Here is a 27,894-nt window from a genome sequence, read left to right on the forward strand (position 1 = left end):
CAGGTATGTAGCCCTGGGAAAATCCAGTCCTGAGATTGTTTCTAAACAAATGTTTAATCATTCAGAAAAGGTGATGATATTATTCTGTACATCCTTGTCTAGAGACTCAAATTGTCCATAACCGAGGACACGGCTAAGATCTTAGTTTTTAACTCTGCAGAGGTTGTGCACTTTCACCTTACGACTCATTCTACCCAGAGGGAAGAATGAGACGAGACCTTTTAGAAGGAGAGAGCAACCATACACGCAAGACTCGTTCCCACCTATAATTCTCCTACCAACCAATGTCTTGCAACAAGTTGAACCCTCGCAACTTACTCAATCAAGACAGAGCCCATAATATCATAAGGCTGCACTAGAAGTACACTAAACATGGAAGACATAGCAATCTCTTTGTTCCTAGGTGGCAAACCACAAGTGTACTCACCCCTCAGGTCACCACCACATACCATGGTTTTCACTGCAAGGTATGTAGCCCCAGGTAGCCACTCAACATAATCCAAAGCCACACCGATTCCACCCAGGTGTTTCATTAAGGTTATTAACTTTCGATTTTTCAAACAACACTTTAACCAACAAGTGAAACAAAGCATTGGCATCATTTTTAGATTATTTCCGGCAATCCTAGCAAGTTGTGTTTAAGTGGTGGCTACACACTGCTAGGATCTAAGCATAGCATATAAGCTTTACTTTTGAAAACAAAAACCCTACCATGCATACTAGTTAAAAACACTAATGCATAATATAAAATAGGTAGGATTTGAATGTCACTTGTCTTGATCAAAGCAACCAGCACACTCACAGCAACTGCAAGCGTTTTCTTGATCCTCTTCACAATCTAAACAAACCCACAAACAAACAACCCAAAATAAACATAGCACTCTAGATGAACAACCATAGACATGTATGCATGCATGATATGCACGGTTTAATTTCACTCAATTAGTTGATGGGAAAAAGTTGTAATAGTGGCTCTCTGATGTTTAGTAGGTTGGTAAAGTTCTCTGGAGTATAAAGTTTTATTGAGTTTTTCCTAAATATCAAAACTAGTGATTTGCATTGCACATAAGCCACTAACAAATAGTTACGTCAAGTTTTATGTTTTGTAGAAAATCTTAACCCGATATCTTTGGATAGGGTACAGTAATACAAGGCCATAGAAATTGGATTCATTCAAAAATAAGTTATACATTTTGAATTATCGGCAAAATACTGATTTGCACATAATTTGAAAAAGCCAGTTTGTGCATGTATCAAAGTTGATCAACTATGTCAACTCTGGTTCCAAGGTGTTCTACATGTTCTAAGGATTCTAGAGACTATAAAAAATTAAATTTTGGACCACTGGATAAATTTACACAAATATTATAACATCAAAGATTGAATTCTCTGTTTTGAATTATGGTGCACAACTTTCTACAAAACCTATACTGTAATACTGCATGCATGGATTCTATAGATTACAAGCTTTCCAACGATATAAAATTTTCTAAATTTGGATCTACGGTTGATTTTATATGGATTTTACAAGTTGGACATCAAATCTGAGATTTAAAACTGGGTTTAAACTCGAATTTGACCGCGTTTGACTGACTCGCTGACTGGATCTGCTAACTGGGCAACACGTGGCAGCGTCTGATTCGCCGGTACCGATTCGGGGTAGGATCTAAACTAGACCGTTGGATCTAGTTCCAAGGGGCGAAGAGAAAAGGGGAAAAAGGGGGAGAGGGATCACCGCGGGGGAGGGTGCCGGCGAGGGTGCGGCGGCGGCAGCTCGGGTCGCGGTGGTCGGCGATGTTCCCGTCGTCTCCAGGCCCGGCGGAAGTGATGACGAGGGGCGGCTCGTCGAGGCCGAGGCGATGGTGGCGGGGGCGTGGCCGGGGGAGGCCTCGGGTAGCCGGGGCGTGCGGCTGGAGGTGGCGGCGGTCGGGCTCGCTCCGGCGAGCAATACCAGCGACCTGGCGGCGTGGTTTAGGGAGGGGGTGGGGGCAAACTAGAGAGGAGAGGTAGGGCTATTTATAGGGCCGAGGCTGGGTGTTGAAGCGGCACGGACGTAGAGGAGTAAAGGGGGCCAGCGGTGTCTCTGTTTCCGGTAACGGACGCGGGAGGTCCGGGCTGAGGTTGAAGACGACCCCTGATAGGTGGGGTCCACCTATCAGGTGGGGCCCGGTGACAGCGAGCTGAGAGAGAGAGGAGGGGAAGGGGCGCGCGGGTTGGGCCTCCTTCGGCCGGGTTGGGCTGGCGCGGCGCTCGCTGGCCCAGCTCGGTCGGTTTACTCTTTTTTTCTTTTCTTTTCACTTTTTTATTTTTCTGTTTTCTTACATAACTTTTTATTTAAGTATCCAAAAGAGCTCAAATTTGTTTCTAAAAAAATTTGTAAAAATCAGAGGTTTGTTTTGGGACTAGAAGAGAGAAGTTTTAAACTCATTTGAAAATTTAATAAAATAATTTTAGCACATAGGCCAATTGATAACAATTTTGTAAATAGGGTTTTAGGGTTAGACAAATTAGGGTTTGTTATTTCATGTGATGCATTTGAATGCAAGGATGATATGAATGCATGCTCTTTTTAATTTTTGAAAATATTGGGATGTTACAGACTAACCCCCTTAAGATGAAGCACGTCCTCGGGCTTCGGAAAGGCTAGAAAATAGGTGAGGGTGATCTTCTCGAAGATTGTCTTCATGCTCCCAAGTAGCTTCCTCTTCAGTATGGTGACTCCACTGTACCTTGCAGAACTTGATAGTCTTGGTACGAGTATTCCTTTCGGCTCTCTCCAAGATCTTGATAGGTTTCTCCTCATAAGTCAGGTCATTCTCCAGTTGAACTTCCTTGAGGGGTATAGTGTCCTTCAATGGGGTTTCTGACATCTCAGGGTGACATTTCTTTAGCTAACTGACATGAAACACATTGTGCACCGCTGAAAGAATCTCCGGTAGTTCAGGGCCCATTTGTTGTGGCTTTTTTTTGGCTTTTTGGCTTTGGCAAAAGCCAAAAAAAGCACCTAAATAGGTGCTTATTTGGCTTTTGGGTTTTGGAATCCAAAAGAATAGGATCTTTCTTTTTGGCTTCCAAAATCCAAAATCCAAAAAAACACCTATTTAGGTGCTTTTTTGGATTTTGCCAAAGCCAAAAAAAAAGCCACAACAAAAGGGCCCTCAATCTCATAGGCCACTTCTCCTTTACGGGTGAAGATATTGAAAGGTCCAATAAATCTGGGAGCTAACTTTCCCTTGATTGCAAATCTCTTGACACCTCGAAGGGGTGACACTCCAAGATAAACTCTATCTCCAATATCATAGGAAACATCCCTGCGCTTATTATCAGCATAGCTCTTCTGTCGGGACTGTGCTATCTTCAATCTATCTGTGATCAGTCTAACCTTTTCTTCTACCTTTTGAATAATATCAGGTCCAAAGAAACTTCTTTCTCCTACTCCACTCCATAGCAGTGGTGTGGTACACTTCCTTCCATACAGAGCTTCAAATGGTGACATTTCAATACTAGCTTGGTAGTTGTTGTTGTAGGAAAATTCCGCATAGGGTAGACTATCATCCCAACTGGATCCATAGTCTATAACATAAGCTCTCAGCATATTTTCTAAGATCTGATTCACTCTCTCCGTCTGACCATCTGTCTGAGGGTGAAAAGTTGTGTTGAACTCCAGTCTGGTTCCTAAGGACTCATGTAGTTGTTTCCAGAAATGCGAGGTAAATTGAGTACCTCTATCAGACACAATACTCTTAGGAACACCGTGAAGGCATACAATTCTCTTCATGTATATGTCTGCTAACTTGGCACTGGTGTAGGTGGTCTTCACTGGTATAAAGTGAGCTACCTTGGTCAGACGATCCACTATAACCCAAATCGAATCATACCCCGATTTTGTTCGAGGTAAACCAGTAATAAAATCCATACCAATTTGATCCCATTTCCAGTCTGGAATCTTCAATGGTTGTAACAATCTTGATGGTTTCTGGTGCTCAGCCTTTACTCTGCTACACACATCACACTTGGCTATGTATTCTGCGATGTCTCTCTTCATGTTATTCCACCAGAATCTCTCCTTCAGATCCATGTACATCTTGGTATTGCCAAGATGAATGGAGTATGGAGTCTCATGAGCTTCCTGGAATATCAACTTCCTAAGTTCAGGGTCATTGGCAACGCAAATTCGTTTTCCGAACCAAACAGTACCTTGCTCATCTTCACAAAAACCTTTGGCATTATCTTCCTTCAGGTTTTCCTTTATATTCTCTATATCTTTGTCTCCCTTCTTGGTTTCTTTTATTTTATCCATCAGTGTAGGTTGCACTATCAGTGACGCTACATAACCTTCTGGTACAACTTCCAAACTGAGGTCTTTCAAACCCTTGCACAAATCTTCAGGCGAAACTTCTGTCGACAGACAACTCACATAAGACTTACGACTCAAAGCATCAGCCACTATGTTAGCTTTACCAGGGTGATACTGCAAACTCAGATCATAGTCTTTTAGAAGTTCTAACCATCTTCTTTGTCTCATGTTCCATTCCTTCGGGGTGAAGATGTACTTCAAACTCTTGTGGTCGGTGTATACTTCACATCGTTTCCCAATCAAATAGTGTCTCCAGGTCTTCAGTGCATGAACTACTGAAGCTAACTCGATGTCATGAGTGGGATAATTAGTTTCATGTTTCTTGAGTTGTCTAGAAGCATAAGCTGCTACTCTGCCTTCTTACATCAACACACTTCCTAGTCCTTGACGAGAAGCGTCACAGTAGACCTAAATTATTTCTCCAGATCAGGTAAGCATAGAATTGGTGCAGACACTAATCTCTTCTTCAACTCCTAGAAGCTTGCTTCACAGGCTTCAGTCCAAGCAAACTTCTTATCTTTCTTCAACAATTCTGTCATCGGTTTAGCAATCTTAGAGAAATTCTCGATGAATCTTCTGTAGTAGCCTGCCAAACCTAAGAAGCTGCGAATTTCTCTGACATTCTTCGGAGGTGCCCATTCTGTCACTGCAGCTACCTTGCATGGATCAATAGCAATACCTTCCTTGGATATGACGTGTCCAAGAAATCCTACTTCTCTAAGCCAGAACTCACATTTACTGAACTTGGCATATAACTTGTGCTCTCGAAGTTTCTCCAAGATTAGGCGAAGGTGTTGCTCATGCTCTTCATTGCTCTTGGAATAGATAAGTATGTCGTCAATGAAGACTACGACAAACTTGTCTAGGAATTCCATGAACACTTTGTTCATCATATTCATGAAGTATGACGGAGCGTTGGTTAAGCCAAAAGGCATCACCGTATAATCATATGAACTATATGTAGTGACGAAGGCTGTCTTGCGAATATCATGTCCCCGAATCTTTAGTTGAAAGTATCCAGACCGAAGATCGATCTTGGAGAACACACTAGCTCCTTCTAACTGATCAAACAGATCATTGATTCTGGGTAATGGCTATTTGTTCTTGATAGTTACCTCATTCTGTGATCGGTAATCCATAACCAGACGTTGACTCTTGTCCTTTTTCTCAACAAACAAAACAAGCGCTCCCCACAGGGACAAACTTTCTCTAATGTAACCCTTTGCTAATTGTTCCTTCAGTTGTTTCTTGAGTTCCTTCAACTCATCAGTGGACATAGGATAGGGTCTCTTTGCTATAGGGCTAGTGCCCGGAAGCAATTCTATAAGGAACTCCACCTCTCTATCTGGTGGCATTCCTGGTAACTCCTCAGGAAATACATCGGGGTATTCCTTCACTATGTGCACTTGATCTAGGCTAACCCCCTTAAGATTGTTTAGCCTAATATCACCAACATTCAATTGGGATTTGAATCGAATCCTTTTTCCTTCAGGGGTGGTGAGTGTGATTGATCTACTAACACAATCTATGACTCCTCTATGGATAGTCATCCAGTCCATTCCTAGGATAACATCCAATCCTTGGGATTCCAATCTTATATTTACTAATTGGAGGCACCATACGAGACACCACATTAATCCACATCATTAGAATAATTAAAACAGTTAGATCTAAAATTTACGGCTATGATTAGTTGAGAAATTTGTTATTTATAATGGTACAGAAAAGTTACGTTTGTTTAAACTGTCACGCTTGCAGATTTATTTAATTATAGTACGCAGCGGATCGTGGGACATCCAAAATAGCAAAAAGCTGGCACGAGGCTTGAGTAGTTTTGGTCTACACGGTAGAAAAGTGGACGTCTCTAGAGTCCAGCCCATACACGTCTCCCTCAATCATGTATACCCAGCCAAGCTAGCTTTAAACTTATTCTTATCCATGTTTATCTAGATTGATACCACGTTGATTCGTTCACATGTATACTCAGCCCATTTTTCTAAACTGTGACGATTCATGAGTTAGAGCAATTTAGCATACGCCAGGACAGTTCTGGCCGGAGTGGTGTCTACCTCATGTTTTTCCATTCAGATCCATGTCAGACTGTAGCATGAAAAAAATTCTACACTAGAAAAGATGATGGTAGAAGATCTTGAACAATGGTGGTGTCACTGATGCTGAAAGCAGTGCAGCATGTGTGTGTAGAAAAGTTTTTGGAAACAAAATCAGTTGGATGTTAGTCTGTGCTATAAGATACGTCGAAGTACATGTGAAAAATTTAGCATCCTCGGCGGCGCGTATTATAAGATGGGCTAACTTCTGCTCGGACTTGGACAATCCACTGAATCTGGTAGCGACTAAACAGGAATAACACCTTCCAAAAAGAAAAATGAAATCAAGATCGAGCACGGTGATCGACTACATGCCGCCCCACAACCAAATCTAGATGTGCACAAAAAACATGCGAGCCAGATCATGTCATCATGCAAAGAGAGGGGGGCGACAGTGTGCACTTTGCCACCTTCGAGTTTGATCTTGATCGGCATCGTTTTTGTCAGGTCGGTCCTCCTGCGATTCTATGCAATAACAATGGAATTAAATTTCTAAGCAACATGTTTCAAGCTGTCTCTTTCTAACCACGTATAAGAATGTCTAAAATTCTTTCACGCATTGCATATGCACGATCTTTGTGCATGCAAACACATGGTCAATCATTCACGCATGGATCGATTTCTTCTACTGTAGTATCTATCCATAATAGAAATTAGAGATGATCTATACTCAGAAGATTAAAATATTACTACTCCCATTGTAATTAGAGATGATGGAAAGGATTTCATGAATTTGTATAAATTTAGATGTAGACACTATTTAGCGCATAGATACATCCATATTTAGATAAATATGTGACATCCTTTACAAAACGGAGGAAATAGTTACTGATAAAGAAGGTTCATATCGTTGGAATCCATACTCTTAATTGTATACAACTAAAAATCTAAGCATTAGCAATGAATAATATATCAACAAACTATCTCATATGTTGATTGTATATACATGCAATGCAACTATGGTTTAAGATGGTGTGGAAATAATACATATATATCTCATATGGATACTACATATTAAAATATAAAACATCGTGTCCAACTAATTAAGCATGTGTGTTTATGTGTCTATAGAAAGCAAAACCGTCCATGTTTCTATAAAGACATGTTGAGTTATTTCATCGCTTAAACATGAGATATATGTTAATAAATTGATTAATAGTTCTCATTTGTCAAGAATTTTTAAAAATATTCATTAAATATTTAATGTATGGAATTTTTCAAAACGTCTAGCCCGTGCTGGAGCATGGGTTGATGGCTAGTATTACTAATTAGGTTGGGAATCTATATGGGCCAATTTCTAAGATCAACTGAGGGCATCCAGAGTTGAATATCATTTTTCCACCCGGAGAACTTACTTTAATTGTTTTCCCTATAGTTTCAGTGGGTACTCCATTTTTATTTACAAAAGCTCTTGATATGAATGAATGAGATGCACCAGTATCGAATAAAACTAATGTTGTAAACGAGTGGAGTGGAAACATACCCATCACAGAATCAGGTTCATTCATCACTTCCTCCACATTGAGGTGGTTCGCCTGTCCCTTCTGGAATGGATTGGGTTTGATAACTTCATCAGGATTTTTCTTAGTGCATCTATCTGCAAAGTGTACAGTCTTCTTACACTTGAAGCAGGTGATATGGGACAAGTCCCCTGAATTATGACGGTGTTGAATGTTGTTTCCATTGTGGTGTCCATTACCACCATTGTGACGACCATTGTTTCCATTGTGATTACCATTTGAATGGTTTCCCTTGAATCCCCCGTTGTGCCTATGACCACTGTAATGGTTGCCATTCCCTTTGCTGAAATGACCATTTTGTGTGAGCTGTGGCTTCCACTTCCTTCAGAAGAATGGTGCTTCTTGTGAAATGGTTCAGTGTGGTTCTTGCTGTTGCTAAACTTTCTCTGGTGATTCTCTTCTTTCTTTATATTATTGTCCAGGGTGATGGCTTGATCCAGTAGGGACTGGTAATTGGGTGCATAAGCAGCTGACAAGGGTATCTTCCATTCTCCCTTAAGTCCATTAAGAAACTTCTCCTTTCTTTTGACATCAGTGCCAGTATCCTCAGGAGCATACCTTGCCAAGGCGTAGAAGTCATCCATGTACTCTTTTAAAGTCCTCCCTCCTTGCCTCGATCAGACCGCGGAATTCATACCTCTTCAGGTTCATAATGCCCGATGAAATATGAGCAGTACGAAAGCCTTCCCTGAAGGTATCCCAGTCTAAGTCCTCAATAGGGTGGGTGATTTGATAGGTCTCCCACCACCTAGTAGCAGGTCCTTCCAGCTGATGCGCTGTGAACCTTATCTTCTCAGCTTCTGTGCACTCGCAAGTGACTAGGTCCTTGCTGACAGAACGAAGCCAATCATCTGCTACTTTGGGCTCTGTGGCACTTGAGAACTTTACTGGCCTGAGTCTCAAGAATCTGGTGAGTCTGTCCACTTGGGGTGGAGGTGGTGGTGGAGGTGGCGGGGTGGTGGAGGTGGCGGTGGTGGATTGTTGTTCTGGGTAGTTTGAATGAACTGAGTCATCATCCGCATGAGTTGGGCTTGGGCTGTCATCAGCTGTTGTAATGCCTCCTGAGTTGGATCACGTCTCGGCGGCATCTGTGGTAGTTTTAGCATAGATGAGAAAAAGATAGATAGATCTAGGGAGTAAAATTTCCTACCCATTCACAAACAATTCACACAACCAAAAAAAACATTTAAGACCAAAATCTCAACTTTATTTAAACTTAACGAGGTTTGAAAATACGACTAGGGTAGTTGGTACTGACATATATCAGGTAGCAGGGCAATACAAAAGAGCGTAATAGATTACATAGGATTTAAGGGGACATCTAACACCTCTTTACTACACCTTAACAAGCTAAAGAATATGGCTACTTGCTCGTCTTCCTCTTCTTCCTTGATGGTTTTCATGAGTTAGGTCATCTAAGGTAAGAGGAATTTTTTTTTGAAAATGGAATAGGCAAGAGTACTAGAAGTTCACAAAGCACTTTTTTTTTGAAATAGGATTTGACAAAATTTTCATCCTAGGGTCTTCCTATTTCTAATCCAAACCTAGGGTCTCGATCCTACAGGAAACACTATGCTCTGATACCATTTTGTAGCACCTTACCTTTTAATAAAGATAAGATACCTGTGTATAGTGCCATTCCTGGGACCACTGATAGCACACACATTACAAAATATAGTAGTCATCGCAATAGTATCATATTATTACAACGTTGATCCTCAGGAGATAAAACAAAGTCTTACAATTTGCATAGTCACTTGGACTAGCTCACATAATAGAGTTCAAGCAAACACAGCGGAAACAAATCTTCAATGAGCCTCCATCATCTCCACGCGCCACAGGCAGACATGTTGGAATGTAGACTCGAGATCCTACTAGTACTCCTCTTCTGAAGAACCTGCACGTTTGAATATGCAGGCCCACGAATGGAGGTCGGTACAATGATGTACTAGAAAATGACACTTATTTGGTGGCAAATGTGAAAAGACTAAGTACATGATATTTGGCTGGTGGAGTTTTGGGCTAATTTTCACAAAGCAAATTTTATCCTATGTTTTTCAAACTAAACATTTTGTAACTCTTGAAAAAGATTTTTACAAAAAGGGGCACAAAGTCGAGATGACTCCCAAGTCACCACCACATACCATGGTTTTCACTGCTAGGTATGTAGCCCTGGGGCCACAGCTAGCAGAGTTGTATATCTCAAGAATAGTTAGTCTGCATGGAACCCCAAAGTCAATTGTGTCAGATAGAGGATCTCAATTTACCTCAAGATTTTGGCAGAAGGTACACGAAGGACTACGAACCCGTCTGAATTTCAGCACGGCTTATCACCCGCAGACGGATGGACAGACTGAAAGAGTCAACCAGATCCTCGAAGATATGTTGAGAGCCTGTGTGCTAGAGTATGGATCAAAATGGGAAGACTGCCTGCCTTTCGCAGAATTCTCATACAACAACAGCTATCAAGCAAGCTTGCAAATGGCCCCTTCGAAGCATTGTACGGAAGGAAGTGTCGTACCCCCTTTGAACTGGTCGGAAGTCGGAAATAGTCAGATCTTTGGACCCGACATTCTCCGAGAAGCTGAAGAGAAGGTTCACAAGATCCGCGAATACCTCAAGACTGCCCAGTCAAGACAGAAGAGTTACGCCGACAAGAGACACCGAGAGATGACCTTCAACATCGGAGACTTTGTATATCTGGAAGTATCACCACTCAAAGGAATGCAGAGATTCCAACTCAGAGGAAAGCTTGCCCCTAGATATGTTGAACCCTTCAAAGTTTTGTGTCGCTAAGGAGAAGTCTCCTATCTACTGGAACTGCCGGAGGAAATGTCAGCGGTACATGATGTGTTCCACATCTCGCTACTTCGGAAGTGTTTGGAAGTTCCTGAGAAGACGGAGGTTTTCAAGAACATCAATCACAGATCTGTGGATATCAACAAAGACTTGACCTATCGTGAAGTACCCATCCGCATCCTGGAAGAAGCCTTCCAACCACCAGCACCAGAAGTATCAAGTTTCTGAAGATCCAGTGGAGCAACCATACTGAAGAAGAAGCCACCTGGGAGCGAGAAGATTACATTAGGACTGAATTCCCTGATCTCTTTAGTTCATAATTTTTCTTTAGATCTCGAGACGAGATCTTTTGTAAGGGGGAAGGGTTTGTAACATCCCAACTTTTCAACTCAATGAAGATTATCAATCTCATTTTCCCAAATTTTAGAGCCAACAAAAACTTAACTTAATGTTGCATAGTGTGCATAGTGATCATGCATGTTTGGTTTGATGTTTGCCATGATTGTTTTCTTGAGTGTTACTAATGTCTCTAAAACCCTAACCCTTGCTATTTGGGGTCAAAAAGAAACAAAATAAAAGAAAAAGGAAAATAAAAGAAAAAGACATATGAGAGCAAATAGCCATTTTGCAAATCTTGGCCTAAGCCATTTCTACTTTGTGGAGATGGTTGGGAAACATCAATAAACCAATAACAATCACTTTTGAATCAAATAATCCCAAATCAAATCAGAAGAAAATTCAAAAACTAGTTGCATGTGATAATGGTCAAATCTTCCATTGTTAACATGATAGCCACTTTGAGCCTTTGTATTAAGCATTTCTTAAACCAAACCCTCCCAACTCTTTTCTCCTCATCCAAGAGCACATCAAGATGAACACTTTTTGTGTTGACCACCCTTGCTGACTCTGCCTCAATTGCTTAATATAACCATGCCAAGTGGCAACATTGAAACAGAAACTAGATCATACCCATTTTGGATTTTTCAAAACCTTGTCCATTTTGCAAACCAACACCACCACTGTGTGCCAAACATTATTTGAATCACTCCCAAGAAAAAGTTTGGCAAAATTTGAATTCAAAACTCATGCGGCCATTTCATCAAACACTTGGCAGGCACAAAACTAGATTGATCACACACCCTAATATCCAATGGATTCTTGACTAAACCAGAGATGATTTGTGATCATTGCTGTACTTCTACACCCCCTGGACCAAACCATTCCCTTGCCCTCGATGATTAAAGCAAGGAGAGGAACAGACCTGGCCATGCCACGGTACCATGCCACCCTCCATGCCACTCATCCTCTCTGCCCTCTCCTCTCACTTTAAACATGGCCTGGAGCATCCCCTTTCTTCCCTGAGCAGGACCACGCCAGCCCTTGGCACCGGAGAGACTCAAATTGGCCAGCCCCGTACGCGCCCAGAACGCCCAGGCATGCCAGCGCGTGCACGCACGCGACGCACGGACGCGCCAGAGCGCGAGCATGCCCCGTTGCCTCAGTCCTCCCCTCCACCTCTGCCTCTGCACAGAGCATCACCACGCCACCAGCTAGCTCCTAGACGTGCTCAATCGCCCGCGCGTGCCCTGTCGCCGCCGTCCTCGTCGAAATTTTCCGCCGGACCCGTGGCAAACCCTGCAGCAGCCCAAGCCATCCCATCCCCTTTTCTTTGCGCCAGCACGCACTCGAGGATCGCCATGATGCCAGCAAGCTCACGCTGCCGTCGCCTTGCCCCTTCGCGGCCCAGAGAGACATCGCCATGGACGCCACCGTGCACCCCCGCAGCACCCCCTCGCCGCTATAAATAGAGCACTCCCCAGCACAATCTCTCCACACCATTCGCTTCTCCTCTCATCCCTGAGCCTCCTCAAGCAGCGCCACCTCTCAATTTAGTCTGTAGACCACCAATTGTTCGCCGGAGTACCGCGGAGCCGCCGCAGAAGGAGCCGGAGCTAGGAGCCACCTCAGGCGACGCTGCCAGTACCAGGAGCTCCGCCACCCTCGATAACCTCGCCCTACGTCAACGCCGACGACCGCCGAACCTCCGGTGAGCCGCCGACCCCCTAGCCTCGCCGCCAGTGACGCGGGATCTCGTCGGAGACGACGATGATCCACCACTGTCGGATCCTGTTCTAATCCAACGCCCCACGTCCCTCGTACCGTTTCGCTGGTTAAGTGCCGCTGACAGTGGGTCCCGCTATCAGGCAGCCCACGCGTGCGAGACTGATACGTCTCCAACGTATCTATAATTTCTTATGTTCCATGCTACTTTTATGATGATACACATATGTTTTATACACACTTTACATCATTTATATGCATTTTCCGGAACTAACCTATTGACGAGATGCCGAAGTGCCAGTTCCTGTTTTCTGCTGTTTTTGGTTTCAGAAATCCTAGAAAGGAAATATTCTCGGAATCGGACGAAATCAACGCCCAATATCTTATTTTTCCAGGAAGCTTCCAGAGCACCGAAGAGGGGCCAGAGGGGAGCCAGGGGGCCCCACCCCACAAGGCGGCGCGACCAAGGGGGGGCGCCCCCAATGGTCTGGTGGCCCCAGGTCTCCTCCGACTCCGCCTCTTTGCCTATTTAAGCCTCTGTGACCTAAAACTTCGATACGGATAAGCCACGATACGAGAAAAGTTCCAGTGCCGCCGCCATCGCAAAGCCAAGATTCGGGGGACAGAAGTCTCTGTTCCGGCACGCCGCCGGGACGAGGAATTGCCCCCGGAAGGCATCTCCATCGACACCACCGCCATCTTCATCGCCGCTGCTGTCTCCTATGATGCGGAGGGAGTAGTTCTCCCCCAAGGCTAAGGGTTGTACCGTAGCTATGTGGTTCATCTCCCTCTCCCATGTGATCTTTATGTGATCATGAGCTTTGTGATCTAGTTGAATATCATCTATGTGCTACTCTAGTGATGTTATTAAAGTAGTCTATTCCTCCTCCATGATGTAATGTTGACAGTGTGTGCATCATGTAGTACTTGGCATAGGTTATTGAATGGATCGTAGCGAACAAGAGGGGGGGTGAATGGCGCTACGGCAAGTTTTAGTCTTTTTCAATTTTAGCGCAACGGAAGGTAAACGTGTGAACTTTAGCAATAGGGGTGATCCTACAATGAATATCGGACAAGTGCAACAAGTAAAGGAATCAACAAGATAACGAGAGTAAGGAGCGAGACAACCGTGGGGGGGGCGCGAGGCGAGTCGAGGTTTGTTTGCCGCAGTTCCTCCCACTAAAGGAAGTACGTCTGCGTTGAGGAGGTGCTAGTCTCACACAAGAGACTAGGCGGCCACACCACGAAGGAAGGCCTCACCCTCTTCCTCGAGAGAGCTCCACGGAGGTGCTCTCCCTCTTCCACTAAGGCACCGGTCGAGGCGGTGATTCCTTCACAAGGTTGGGGCGAGCTCCACACACAAGGATGCTCCCAACACCCTATGGATCTAGTACATCACCAAGCTAGACTCCATAGCTGCACATCTCCAATGCTCCACCATAGGAACCCATCACCAATGCTCCACCAAAGGAACTCTTCCAATGCTCCACCACAGGAACTCTTCTCCAATGCCCCACCAAGGAACTCTTCCAATGCTCCACCAAAGGAACTCTTCTCCAATGCCCCACTAAGGAACCCTACCACCAAGATCCACTAAGGAATAGCTAGTATTGGTGAAATCTCTCTTGGTAGAACTATAGATCGGGGTCTCCTCCACCCATCCTCAAAGTTTGGGCAAGATTGGTTGGATGGGGAAGGAGATCCTCAAGAATTAAGCTCAACAACAATGGAGGGGAGAGAAGGGGAAGAGATAAAAACGAGTTGGGGAAGAAGGAGCCCTTAAATAGGCTCCTCCAAATCCAACCGTTATGTCCAGATTTTGCCTAAGCGGTACTACCGCTTTTGGGAAGCGGTACTAGCGCTCTGAGTTCGAAATCCTCCCAGATCTGGTCAAAGGACGCAGAGCGGTACTACCGCGCGAGGTACCGCTCGAGGTACCGCAACAGGGTCCAAACCTTACTGGACTCGAAGCGGTACCAGGACGGTACTAGGGCGGTACGACCGTAACTAGTTACGGTACCTGGGCAGTACCATGGGCGGTACTACCGCTCGTGAGCGGTACTACCGCTCGTGAGCGGTACTACCGCACCCGGTACCGCAGAGGTACCGTAACTTGTACTGAGGGACAAATCCAGCGCAGAACTCAGAGCGGTACCGTGAGGCGGTACCTATAGGGGTAGCAGTACTACCGCTACAGGTACCGGTAGTACCGTCCTGGCTAAATCTGGTTTTCTTCCCTTTTTCTCTCCAACCATGTCACCTCGCTAAACACACAAAAACCCAGAAAACCTATCAACTACGCTTAGGTCTTCCGATCTTGAAGCGTCCGGCGAGGTCACCGTGCTCTTGCAAATCTAACAATGATACTCAAGCCACACGGTGAGATATCTCAAGTGTTGTTATCAAACACACAAAACTTGGGGTTTAAAGTTTGCTCTTACAGTTATGATTGTGATCTCTTGTAGATTATGAAGTTAACTATTACTATGATAGTATTGATGCGATATATTCCCCCTTTCATAGCCTGACGGTGACAGTGTGCATGCTATGTTAGTACTCGGTATAATTGCAATGGTCTATTATGCACTCTAAGGTTACTTAAATATGAACACCGAATGTTGTGGAGCTTATTAACTCCGGCTTGAGGGAGCTCTTGTAGCCCTACACAATGAATGGTGTTTTTCATCCAACAAGAGAGTGTAGAGAAAGTAGTATTTGTTTATTCAGTTATGTGATCAATGTTGAGAGTGTCCACTAGTGAAAGTATGATCCCTAGGCCTTATTTCCGAATATCGAATCTCCGTTTATTTACTGTTCTACTGCATGTTTACTCGCTGCCATATTTTATTCAGATTGTTATTACCACTCATATTCATCCATATCACTTGTATTTCACTATCTCTTCGTCGAACTAGTGCACCTATACATCTGACAAGTGTATTAGGTGTGTTGGGGACACAAGAGACTTCTTGTATCGTAATTGCAGGGTTGCTTGAGAGGGATATCTTTGACCTCTACCTCCCCGAGTTCGATAAACCTTGGGTGATTCACTTAAGGGAAACCGTCGTTCTACAAACCTCTCGCTCTTGGAGGCCCAACACTGTCTACAGGAATAGAAGCGTGCGTAGACATCAAGCTATTTTCCGGTGCCGTTGCCGGGGAGGTAAGGTAAAAGGTATTCACATCCTCCGACTACTAAGCTATTTCCTAGCACTCGTTGCCGGTGTGTGAGTGCTCGAAGCTATTTCCTTTAGATCCCGCAATTGCATCTTTTTGTTTCTTGTTCACTAGTTAGGCATAATGGAAATTAACAAGTGAGCTTTTTAATCTATTTCCCGAGTTAAGACATAAATTGTGTGATGCGAAAATTAAAAAACCTATGGAACCTTATTTGCATGCTAGTAGCAATGTTATTAGTATGAATACCATTGTTGATAATGCTATGGAAGAATTTAAGCTTGGGAAGCTGGTTTTGATGAGCATGATATTTTTAGTCCCCCAAGCATGGAGGAGAAAATTTACTTTGATGATACTTTACCTCCTATATATGATTATTACAATGATGACTATCATCCACCTACTATTGAGGAGAAAATTAATTATGATTATACTATGCCTCCTATATTTGATGATTATGGTGATAATGATAGCTACTTTGTTGAATTTGCTCCCACTACAATTAATAAGAATGACTATGCTTATGTTGGGAGTAGTAATTATTTTATGCATGAGACTCATGATAAGAATGCTTTATGTGATAGTTATATTGTTGAGTTTGTTCATGATGCTACTGAAAGTTATTATGAGAGAGGGAAACATGGTTATATGCATCTTAATAATATTAAGTTTCCCCTCTTTATGTTGAGAATCTTGAAGTTACTCGTGTTTTATCTTCCTATGCTTGTCACTTTGCTCCTCATGAATTTATTTGTGTACAAGATTCCTTTTCATAGGAAGTGGGTTAGACTTAAATGTGTTTCTTATTTGCTTTTGATGCTCTCTTTTGCTTCAACTACTATTTCTTGCGAGTGCATCATTACAATTATTGAGCCCATCTTAATGGCTATAAAGAAAGCACTTCTTGGGAGATAACCCATGTTTTTTTTTGCTACTGTTTTGTTGTGTCTTGGAAGTTGTTACTACTGTAGCAACCTCTCCTTATCTTTATTTTATTGCATTGTTGTGCCAAGTAAATCCTTTGATAGTAAGGTTGATACTAGATTTGGATTTCTGCGCAGAAACAGATTTCTTGCTGTCACGAATTTGAGTAGTATTCTCCGTAGGTAACTCAGAAAAATCTGCCAATTTACGTGAGTGATCCTCAGATATGTATGCAACTTTCATTCAATTTGAGCATTTTCATCTGAGCAAGTTAAGTGCCACTAAAAAATTTGTCTTTACGGACTGTTCTATTTTGACAGATTCTGCCTTTTATTTCGCAATGCCTCTTTTGCTATGTTGGATGGATTTCTTTGTTCCATTAACTTTCAGTAGCTTTGTGCAATGTCCAGAAGTGTTAAGAATGATTGTGTCACCTCCGAATATGTCAATTTTTGATTATGCACTAACCCTCTAATGAGTTTGTTTTGAGTTTGGTGTGGAGGAAGTTTTCAAGGATCAAGAGAGGAGGATGATACAATATGATCAAGAAGAGTGAAAAGTCTAAGCTTGGGGATGCCCCCGTGGTTCATTCCTGCATATTTCAAGAAGACTCAAGCATCTAAGCTTGGGGATGCCCAAGGAATCCCCTTCTTCATCGACAACTTATCAGGTCACCTCTAGTGAAACTATATTTTTATTCCATCACATCTTATGTGCTTTACTTGGAGCGTCTGTGTGCTTTTATTTTCATTTTTTTATTTTCATTCTCTGAATAAATTCATGCTTGTGTGGGAGAGAGACACGCTCCGCTCGTTCATATGAACACTGGTGTTCTTAGTTTTACTTTTAATGTTCATGGCGAAGGTTGAAACTGCTTCGTTCATTGTTATATGGTTGGAAACAGAAAATGCTTCATGTGGTAATTGGTATAATGTCTTGAATAATTTGATACTTGGCAGATTTGACTTGTTTCCGAATAATTTGACACTAGTGAAATTATGATCCCTAGGCCTTGTTTCCGAATATCGAATCTCCGTTTATTTACTGTTCTACTGCATCTTTACTCGCTGCCATATTTTATTCAGATTGTTATTACCACTCATATTCATCCATATCACTTGTATTTCACTATCTCTTCGCCGAACTAGTGCACCTATACATCTGACAAGTGTATTAGGTGTGTTGGGGACACAAGAGACTTCTTGTATCGTAATTGCAGTGGCTGCTTGAGAGGGATATCTTTGACCTCTACCTCCCTGAGTTCGATAAACCTTGGGTGATTCACTTAAGGGAAACTTGCTGCTCTTCTACAAACCTCTGCTCTTGGAGGTCCAACACTATCTACAGGAATAGAAGCGTGCGTAGACATCAAAGACGCGCAATTGGGCTGGCCCAGTTCTTTTTCTCCCCTGGCCCAAGTTCTTTCCCGCGCAAGCCCATCAGTTTGAATTTGGTATTTTAGGTTTAAATCGAATTTCAATATCGGTGTTGTTTTCAAAATTGAATAACTTCAATTCTACAAACCCAAATTGAGTGATTCCAATTTTGTATGAAAGTAGATGAAAAGATCTAACAAACCCCACTCGGTCTCAAACCTTAGTTCATTGTAGATCAAGTGCAACAAAAATAGCAAGTCAGTAACTTTTCCAAATTCAAACAATTATTAAAAATTAACCATAATGAATTTTGAGGTTATTTCAATTCTCATAATTCACATTTCAAAAACTATAATTGTTTATGCAGAAATATGTTATAGTTGTTTCAGAAGATCATGGGCTAGAATCAAATAATGGCTATGTAGTCATTACTAGCCCATTTAAATTATTTTCAAATTTAGGATTTTAAATCTATGAGGTGTAGCACCTCATTTAAATCATCTTCCCAAGTAATGTGAGGTGAGGTGATGACCTTAGCTACATTGCCTCATACTTGCTTAATTGAGGATATTAAAATCTTAGTATTTATAAATGAGAGGAAATTATTTTTCTCACCCTAATGAAGTAAAAGCCCTAGTGTTAAGTGGAGTGTTGTTTGTGATGATGCTAGGTCATCTTGAGTGAGGCATTACGGCTAAGTAGCCTCCTTAAGTATTGATTGGTGATTGTTACCTCGCATCCGTTTATAGACGCTAGTACCGAAGGCTACGAGGAGGAGGAGGTCTTCTACGAAGAGGAAGAAGAACACTTTGACCAGTACTCCAACCAAGGCAAGCTACCCTAATACAAGCTCTACCATGCCAAGTTACTAGTGCAAGATATCATGGCACTAGTATTGGTGTTTAAAGTCTTATTCATCCAAGCCCAAGTTTTTATCTTGCTTTACTTTTACTTTAATTACCAAGGTTTACTTATTGTATTTTAATTGGTGTCTAAGTATAGAGTATCACAAGAAGTTTCACACTTAGCTTAGTAAGCAAAACTATAGTTAGCACCCCTCATGATTAGTTGCTAGTGCTAAACAAAAATTGACTACTCTAGATGGGAACTTGTGAAACAAATGATTTTGAAAACCTTGGAATGATGATTCATTCTATTGAAAGATTTTGAAAGGTGAATGTGATTTGGATGACATGGTGAATTTGATAAAAACTGATGGTTGGGTTCGGATGCGATCCCATTCCAATTTTAGAGTACCCCCACAATACCTGATTATGGGTAAGGCTTTAGGTGGAAATTTATGTATCTTAGTATGGGTTCCCTCTAAACAAGCGTCATAGAGGTTATGTCGAGGATGCCTCCGTTGAAAGTAAAATGACGTAAAAAAGAGTTGAATGTCCTACCCAAGCCCTGTGCAGTTCCTAGGATGGCAGTTTGCTATCACTAGGAGGCCAAGCTCATGGGGGAGGTGCCTATACTAGAGTATGTAAGTGAAAGGTTAATGGTTGATGATCCGCATACTGAGTTATGATGATTCAGGGTTATCCCTGATGGATGTAATCAAAAGTTGTGGCACAAGAGTACAACCTCAGCAGAGTTTAAACTATTCGAATAGCCGCGTCCGCGGTCATGGACAGTTGGAAAGGCCATACTGTTCCGTCATCAGAACTTTTCCAAATGTGGCATGTGGCTAGTAACTTGTGATTTGAACATGATTGGTAACTTTGACTTGGATCACAACAAAGTTGTGGGAATGACACTAATGTTCCCACTTGAGTAAGTCTAGGAAAATACAGAGTCTTAACTAGTAAGTGGTTACGAAATAAAACTGGCTTTATGCAAATGAACCTAGAGCTTATAACCTACTTAGAGCTATTAGTGATTCTATTAGTATAGTTTGCGAGTACTTTAAAGTACTCATGGCTTTGTCCCTGGCTATTCAAATGACCAGACTATGAAGAGGAGAACCAGTACCCAGAAGGTGGTAAGCAGGACGTCTACGATAACTAGGACTACCTCCTGACGTCAAGCGTTGCCTGTGGAACAGATGAACCACTACTACGTATCTTCCGCTGTGTGTTATGTAATTGATCTCTAGATCAATTGTTGTAATGAGACTGGATCATGTGATATGTTGTTGTAAGACAATTATGGTTTGTAATGAATGATGTGATGTGATATTAACTTATTATGTCTCACAAAAACAATCTTCCTAGGATTGCGATGTATGGCATAATAGGTATTTGGACTTAAAAATCCGGGTGTTGACATAAACCGAGCCCTAGGTACTTATGAATAGCAATTGTTCAGCTAACCACACTCATGGACTAGTATTTTGTCAGTTCACCACTAGTACATGCATATAAACCGATCCCTAGCTACATACGAATAGCATTTTAACATTACAGACCGAGAGATAGTTCAAAAATGGTGACCAAGGGGAGTGCAAACCTTCTTGTTGTTGTCTTTTTTCTTGCTTCTTTGTCAACCATAGACATCATTTCTGTGCATCCACATTGACTGATCCCACTCGCTCCTGTTGTTCTTCTAATCTTGGATGTCGTGCTGTTCGACACCATGGCCACCTTCTACATCATCATAAGTAACATCAACCTCGTCTGGGACATAGTCATCCATACCCTAGCCTAAGATCTAGTTGTGAAGGATGCAACATGCAACAACGAGCTTTACTTGAGTGGGAAAAGTGTGGAACGGCTTCTGGTCAACGATTTTGTACCTATTTTCCAATGCAGCAAAGACCCTCTCGATGGTAACCTGAGGCTAGAGTGTCTAAAATTTTACAACTCACTTGCATTCTGTGGTCTCTTCCTTTGAGAGAACTCGTTCATATGATATTTGGTTTCCATGAAGGGTGGTAGGATTCCAGGCCGACAAGCATAACCTGGATCTGCAAGGTAGAAATTACCATCAGGGAGATGTATGCCATCTGGTCTGTTTAGGTTGTCTGCTAGAATGCTTGCATCATGGGCTGATCCTTCCCAACCAGATAGCACATAAGTGAATTTTAGATTAAATCAAGTAGCAAGCACATTATGGCTGGTGTAGTACTTCCTACCTATGTATGCCGCTGACTGGGATTTAGGCACTCTAGCAGTCACATGAGTAGCATCAATTACTCCAATAAAGTCATGCGATGGTAACAATAAACAATCAAGCTTTTGCATTGTGTTGTTGTCAACCAAGGTGCAAAGCAATATGTGTGCTCACCTTGAAGTATTGATACCATCTTTTGTTGTTCCGTATCTTGCTTAGTGTTTCACCAGAAGGCGGCTTGATCATGTCTTGTGTAAGCTCCCCAGTTGCATAAAGGACTTGGTTAAAGTAGCTGGATATAATCTCTATGGATCTCCTAAATGTGTTGTGCATAACTCTAAACCCCTCTTGATCTCGGGCAAGCATCGGGTGGTTTCAGTGCAGGCCGGCGTAAACTACACTGTGTCTGACGTCTCCGTCATCTCCTACCGTCGTGCAAAATCCCATGTCGACGGCTCGCCGTCCCCCTCCAAGCCTCCAACCAGATCACCAAAATTTGAGTTACCGCGACAAGCAATCCAACTCCTGGACCCCGCGATTCCGCCACGCGTCTCTTCCCTTCTCCGCCCCCTCCAGCCCCCAAGAGCCCTCCTCGTCTCCCCTCTTCCTTCTTCCCCGATCCCCCACTCCACCACCACCGCAACACCTCATCAGCCAGCCAGCCAGCCATGGGCGCGTCCTCCTCCACCGACAACCCCGCCGCCGCGGAGGCGCGCGAGCAGGAGTCCCTCGCCGCCGCCTCGCTCCCGCTCCCGCTCCTCCGCGCCGTCTTCTCCTCCCACTCCACCTCCCTCCCCGACACCCTCGCCTTCCCGCCCGCCACCTTCCACTCCCCGCCGGACCACTTCCACGACCTCCTCGCCGCCCTCGGCCCCGCCATCGCCTCCCTCTTCTTCCCCCCCGCCGCCGACTGGCCCGCCTTCCTCACCGGCTTCAACGCCTGCTGCGCGCGCGCGAGGGCCTCGCTCCCGCTGGCCCACCTCCTCCGCGTCTACGCCGCCGCCTGCGCCGCGGCCGGGGCGCCCTGCGGCGTGCGCTTCCAGCCCGACGGCGAGGGCGACGGGAAGGTCGTGGGCGAGCTCGCGCCGCCGGAGATCGCCGCGCTGCTCTCCATGTGCTGGGCCATGGCCTGGAGCGGCTCCGCCCCGACCCCGAGGGGGGCTGCGGAGAAGGGGGAGGACCCCGTGCTGCTCCCGGACGTGTCGAGCCTCGTGCTGTCGGCGCTCGTGTCCGCCGGGGCCGTCGCGGACGACGCGGGCGTCTGGGGCTGGGAGGTCTCCGGCGCTGCGGATGGGAAGGGGGTCACGGCGCAGGAGTTCACGTCCTGGGTCATCGCCACTGTCCCCGGGCTCGGCAGCTGCCTCTCGCGGTACGTGCAGGACAGGTTCCGCTCCTGCCAGGCTGATCCAGTCAAGGTACATCCCAATTGTACTGCAGTTTAGTTTGTTATCGTGAAATATTGAACGAATCGTTTTGGTTAGTTAGAACTTAGAACATTGATTAGTGCAAGTTTATGTGACAACGCCATTGTTTTAGTTATTGGTTCACCTAATAGAACATACAGATCGAATGAACTTGTTTAGTTAGTTCATAGTAATAATACAACACAGATTAATGGAATTTGATGTCACATTGCCATTGTTTAGTTAGTTCATAGGGGTCTGCACATTATATAATCATCAGGTCTGGTTATTCCTGTTTAGGGAATTATCCAGAAAATTCTGCATCAGTTTGATTCCGATTGCTTGCTAGGAACACCAGATTGTTCTTCTTTACATGTGGTTGTTCAGAACTCACTTAGGCCTTGTTTGGTACTGGAGTGTTTGTGGGGGTTAGTGGGGATAATACTCTAGAGTATTGGGTGAACCGCTAGCGTCACTCAATCCCCACAAAACCTCATCCCCAATCCACCAGATAGAGGTAGAGTATTGAGAATTGAGAAAAATATACTAAGATTTGGGGATAAGCGGGGATTAAACTCGCTCAATACTCAAGATTCTATAAAATGTATTTAGAATAAGTGGGGATTTAGAGTTTGTTGTTGATTATCCTCACTAATCCCCGCTAAAACTCTAGCGCCAAACAAGGCCTTAGGAATTCAGGTAGGGAGTGGGAAGATATTTAGACACGGATTCTTGAGCTTGGTATATAATTGATAACTAGCTTCATTGTTTTGGAGGAGGCCTAGGCTTACCCCTTAACAGTGTGAAACGCTTCAGCGATGCACATCTCATCACACGTTCATAGCATCATTGCTTTGCTGCTAAAATGGAGCTTTATGTCTTTCATCAGCTTCTTAGATTTATGTCTTCCGACTTTGTAACGATGAAGCTTATCTTTCGTCTAACTAGAGTTTTTTTTTGCTTACAAGCAGGGCAGATCTGTTTCAGCTGGTAACACAACTTCTGATGCTTCTGATGTTTATCTGTTAACACGTGGGAGGGCATGGGCAATCTCTCTCAGTGTCAGAAACGCACTGAGCGAGAAGTTCTTGTCAGCATCTGTAATTGGAATGGACACAGAAGACCTTCTTTACAGGTTACTTCTTGGCTTCTTGCCCTTTTTTTTTGTCTTTTGTAATGGTGATTACCATTATAAGCTAGTTTTCTTGTTAAGGTTGCAAGTTTAATTGATATCAGGCCACTATTGAACTCTTTGTATGACTTTATTATCTTATATTTTGATATGTGTTGATCCTGGTCTACAACATGTTTGCAGGTCATCGGCTCACGGAAGAGGTCTGAGCCGGTTTTGGTCTTGTGTTGAGGGGTACAAAGGGCCAGCGCTAATTCTACTCTCAGCATTTGGTGGTGGTGAGAATGTTGATGCTGATCAAAGATGGGGAATTGGTGTATTAACTGAGCAGGGATTTGAGAACAAAGACACGTTCTATGGTAGCTCTGGGTTCCTGTGCGCCACATATCCAATTTTCCGCATGCTTCTGCCATCTGGTATGACTTCTGTTGCTTATTGCCTTCTTTGTCACACCTCATGGGGTAGCTTACTGTTTGTCTAACCTAGCAGGCACGGAGAAGAACATCATGTATTGCCACCTACATACTCAGTTAAAGACTTATGAGGCAAAGCCAAAGCCTCTTGGCCTAGCATTCGGTGGATCAATTGGAAATGAGAGGATCTTTATAGATGAAGACTTTTCTAAAGTTACAGTTCGCCATCACGCTGTTGACAAGACTTACCAACATGGTTCTCTCATTCCCAATCAGGTTAACTCTCACATCTACTTGCCCTCACCAGATATTTCCTTATCATTTCTATATCCGCGTTATGTTAGGTCCAGTTATTTTTACTGTACTTCATAATCTTGTTAACTAGGCAACCTTCTCTCTTTGTTGGTTCTGAACAACGGGTTGTTTGATTACTTAGTTTATTTACTAGAAGTGCTTTAAAGAATCCATAGTAATGCCAAAGGAAGCCACGGGATAAATGGACCATCTCCACTTGAGTGGTGATTCTGTACTCTTCAGTTAACCCACTCAGTTGCCGTGTGGGCTTATAGGTTATGTAAGTTTAGTTTTTTTTTTTTTTGAGAGAACGACCAAATGTAAGTTTAGGTTTGGTAGGGAACAACTACATGGCACTCTTTTCCCTTTGAAAATCTGGAAGCTATGGTAGCAGCAGCATGTGGCCTCGGATAAATCCATCATGAGCCTAGTCTTCGATCCAAAATGCAAACTATAATTTTACTCCATTTATTGTAATGCAGGGTTATTTACCTGTTGTGGCCTCAATACTTGATGTTGAAGTGTGGGGACTTGGTGGACAAACAACAAAGCACCAACAAGATGTGTACAAGAAGCGAGAGGACATTTTCTCAGGGCAGCGAAGAAAGGTGTTACTCAGAACAAACTTGAACCCTCCTCTGCAATGTATCGCCACTGTTTAAGTGTCTAACTGTACATAACTTCCCCGCCTATTTTTCTTTCAGATTGATCTCGCAGCTTTTGGCAACTGGGAAGACTCTCCAGAGAAAATGATGATGGACATGGTTTCTGACCCAAACAGGAATCAGCGGGAAGAACGTTGATTTACTTCGACGGCGAGTTCATTTGCTTGTGTTCAGCAGCTGCCCATACAGAACTGGACTTGGAAATGGAAATATTGATACCCCATGTCCTTTGATGTATAGAGAAGTCGGTGCATGTATTGGCCCATTTGATGGATGGCATTTTGTGGGGCCACTCGTAGTTTAGGTTTTGAATTGAACAAAGGGCTTGTACAGCGCACAATGGCTATAATAGCATTGAGTTTCGTTCTTATGTTCCCTTTTGTTATACGGGAACCAAGAGCAAACGATTGTATATCTCTATGTACAATAGATAATTGTCATGTGTACCAGAATGTTATATACAAGATCACTGTTATGTACCTTAGATCTGCATGAAAGTTACCCAGCTTCCTTGGATGTCTGACGGTGTCCATTTTTGCTTGACAGATTCATACTACTGTATGGCTATCTCAAACTTCTGTTAGGTATGTGATGCAACAGTACTACATCAGGTATGGATACTACAACAGATGTATTTGAAAGAGAATGACACAGAAATAGAAATATCCTGGGTATTTTGCTCACAAATTATTCTGTTGATCTCTGATTCTGTGTAGCTCAATGGCAGCAGTTTTCATGTTCATTCTCCCAGATGGGGTGTCCTTCGAGCACAAGATGCCGATTCTTATAACAGAAGCCAAGCAAGCCAATGCATTGTCCAGTCCTTCATCATCATTTTCATATGGCTGCATCTGTAACAGAGTCGGGTCGATGATTTCTGATACCTTGTCAGGATATGCCATCTCAGCGAACAAGTGTAGACTCAACCCTTCTCTGAACATATCATCAGTTGGTGTCCTGCCTGTGAACATCTCTAGCAAAGTAATTCCAAAGCTGTAGGCATCACCAGCAACAGATACTTGCCCTCCTAGTCCATATTCTGCAAGAGTGATTTCACGGAGATACATTTTTTAGCACTAAGCTACAGAAGGTGTGCAACATTCAAGGAGATTCAACATTAATTATGAGATGAGAATGCTGGAACTACCTGGAGCAACATATCCTGTAGTTCCTCTTATCCCAATAGAGCTCCCAGAATTCAATCTGGATTGATCTGTGGACTCACCAACCAGTTTCGAAAGCCCAAGGTCGGCAACATAAGCAGTCCAGTCACTGTCAAGAAGGATGTTGCTAGGCTTGAGATCACAGTGGATTACTGATGGCTGACTATTGTTGTGAAGGTAGTCTAGCGCATCTGCAACATCAACCACTATGTCCAACAGGTGGACAGTACTCAACTTGTGACACTGGCCATCTGTTCCTGGATGTAACCATCTGTTGAGGCTGAAGTTAGGCATGAACTCGAACACAAGAGCTCGGAATTCATTGCCTCTGGAGTCAATGCTAGAGCAGGAGGTGATAATATTTACCAAGTTCCGGTGTTTAACTCGTCTGAGAGCCATACATTCTGCCAAGAAACTTCTCGAAGAGCCAGTTTGGTGAGGATTGAACACTTTCACAGCTACAACACCATTTCTGAACGATGGCAGAGACAGGTTTCCTTTATATACAGAACCATATTTTCCAGCGCCTATCAGATTGGCAGGTGCAAAGCGATCTGTAGCTTCAGATATTTCAATGTATGAAACTCTGGGATACTTGTCATCCAACATGCGAAGGCCAGCAGTTTCTGTTTTCTCCATTTTTATTTTCCGCTGCTTGGACAGAAAGAGTGCAGCCAACACCAGACATAAGCATATAGCAACGCTGGCAACTGGAAGAAGAACACTAAGCAGCAATTTCTGTTTCTGCTTATTTGGCTTTACCTGACATGGAGGCAATTTCAGCTCAGGAATGCCACCACAAAGCTCATGGTTACCAACTACTGAGAATCCACTCATGTTAGCAAATACACCGCTAGAAGGCACCTCACCATCCAGATGGTTAAGTGAGAGATCTAGTTCAATCATAGCACTTGAGTTCTGAAAAACTTGTGGAATGCCTCCAGATAGGTTATTTTGTGCCAGATATAGATGTTGCAAGCCATTGATTTCGGCCAACTCTCTTGGGATACTGCCGGACAGAAAATTCTTTGTGAGATTTAGTTTGCTCATGCCTCTCAAGTTACCAATTGATGGGGGTATACTCCCCGTGAGGGAATTGTCATCCAAAGCTAGGTACACTAAGCTTGCACAATCACCCAGTGTACTTGGTATTTCTCCCGACAAGTTGTTTTTTGACAGATCCAAACTTGCAATATTTTTTAGCTTTCCAACTTGTGGGGAAAGAGCACCCGACAAATAGTTACCGGACAGAGATAGAAAGATTGTCAATGAAGGAAGATTAAAGATCTCATCTGGGATAGGACCAGTAAGCATATTAGAGGATAAGTTGAGGCTAGGTAACTTGTGCAAGTTTCCAAGGCTTTTGGGAATGGGCCCGCCAATTCTGTTGTTTGACAAGGAAAAGCTCTGCAGCTGTGTGAGGTTGCCGAAAGACAATGGTATATGTC

The 27,894-nt window shown here is 43.3% G+C and overlaps 1 protein-coding gene across 1 annotated transcript; it reads left to right on the plus strand.

The window, feature by feature from the left end:
• The first annotated feature begins 22,039 nt into the window (after nt 1–22,039).
• On the plus strand, nt 22,040–25,767 carry LOC124674054. The gene is made up of 6 exons (XM_047210088.1): nt 22,040–22,791; nt 23,751–23,914; nt 24,095–24,327; nt 24,401–24,600; nt 25,101–25,226; nt 25,323–25,767. Exons 1-6 carry the CDS (start codon nt 22,045–22,047, stop codon nt 25,419–25,421), a joined length of 1,569 nt encoding a protein of 522 aa, XP_047066044.1. The 5' UTR covers nt 22,040–22,044; the 3' UTR covers nt 25,422–25,767.
• Nucleotides 25,768–27,894: the final 2,127 nt, after the last annotated feature.

Source organism: Lolium rigidum, chromosome 7 (assembly GCF_022539505.1).
Source record: "Lolium rigidum isolate FL_2022 chromosome 7, APGP_CSIRO_Lrig_0.1, whole genome shotgun sequence".
Classification (NCBI taxonomy): domain Eukaryota; kingdom Viridiplantae; phylum Streptophyta; class Magnoliopsida; order Poales; family Poaceae; genus Lolium; species Lolium rigidum.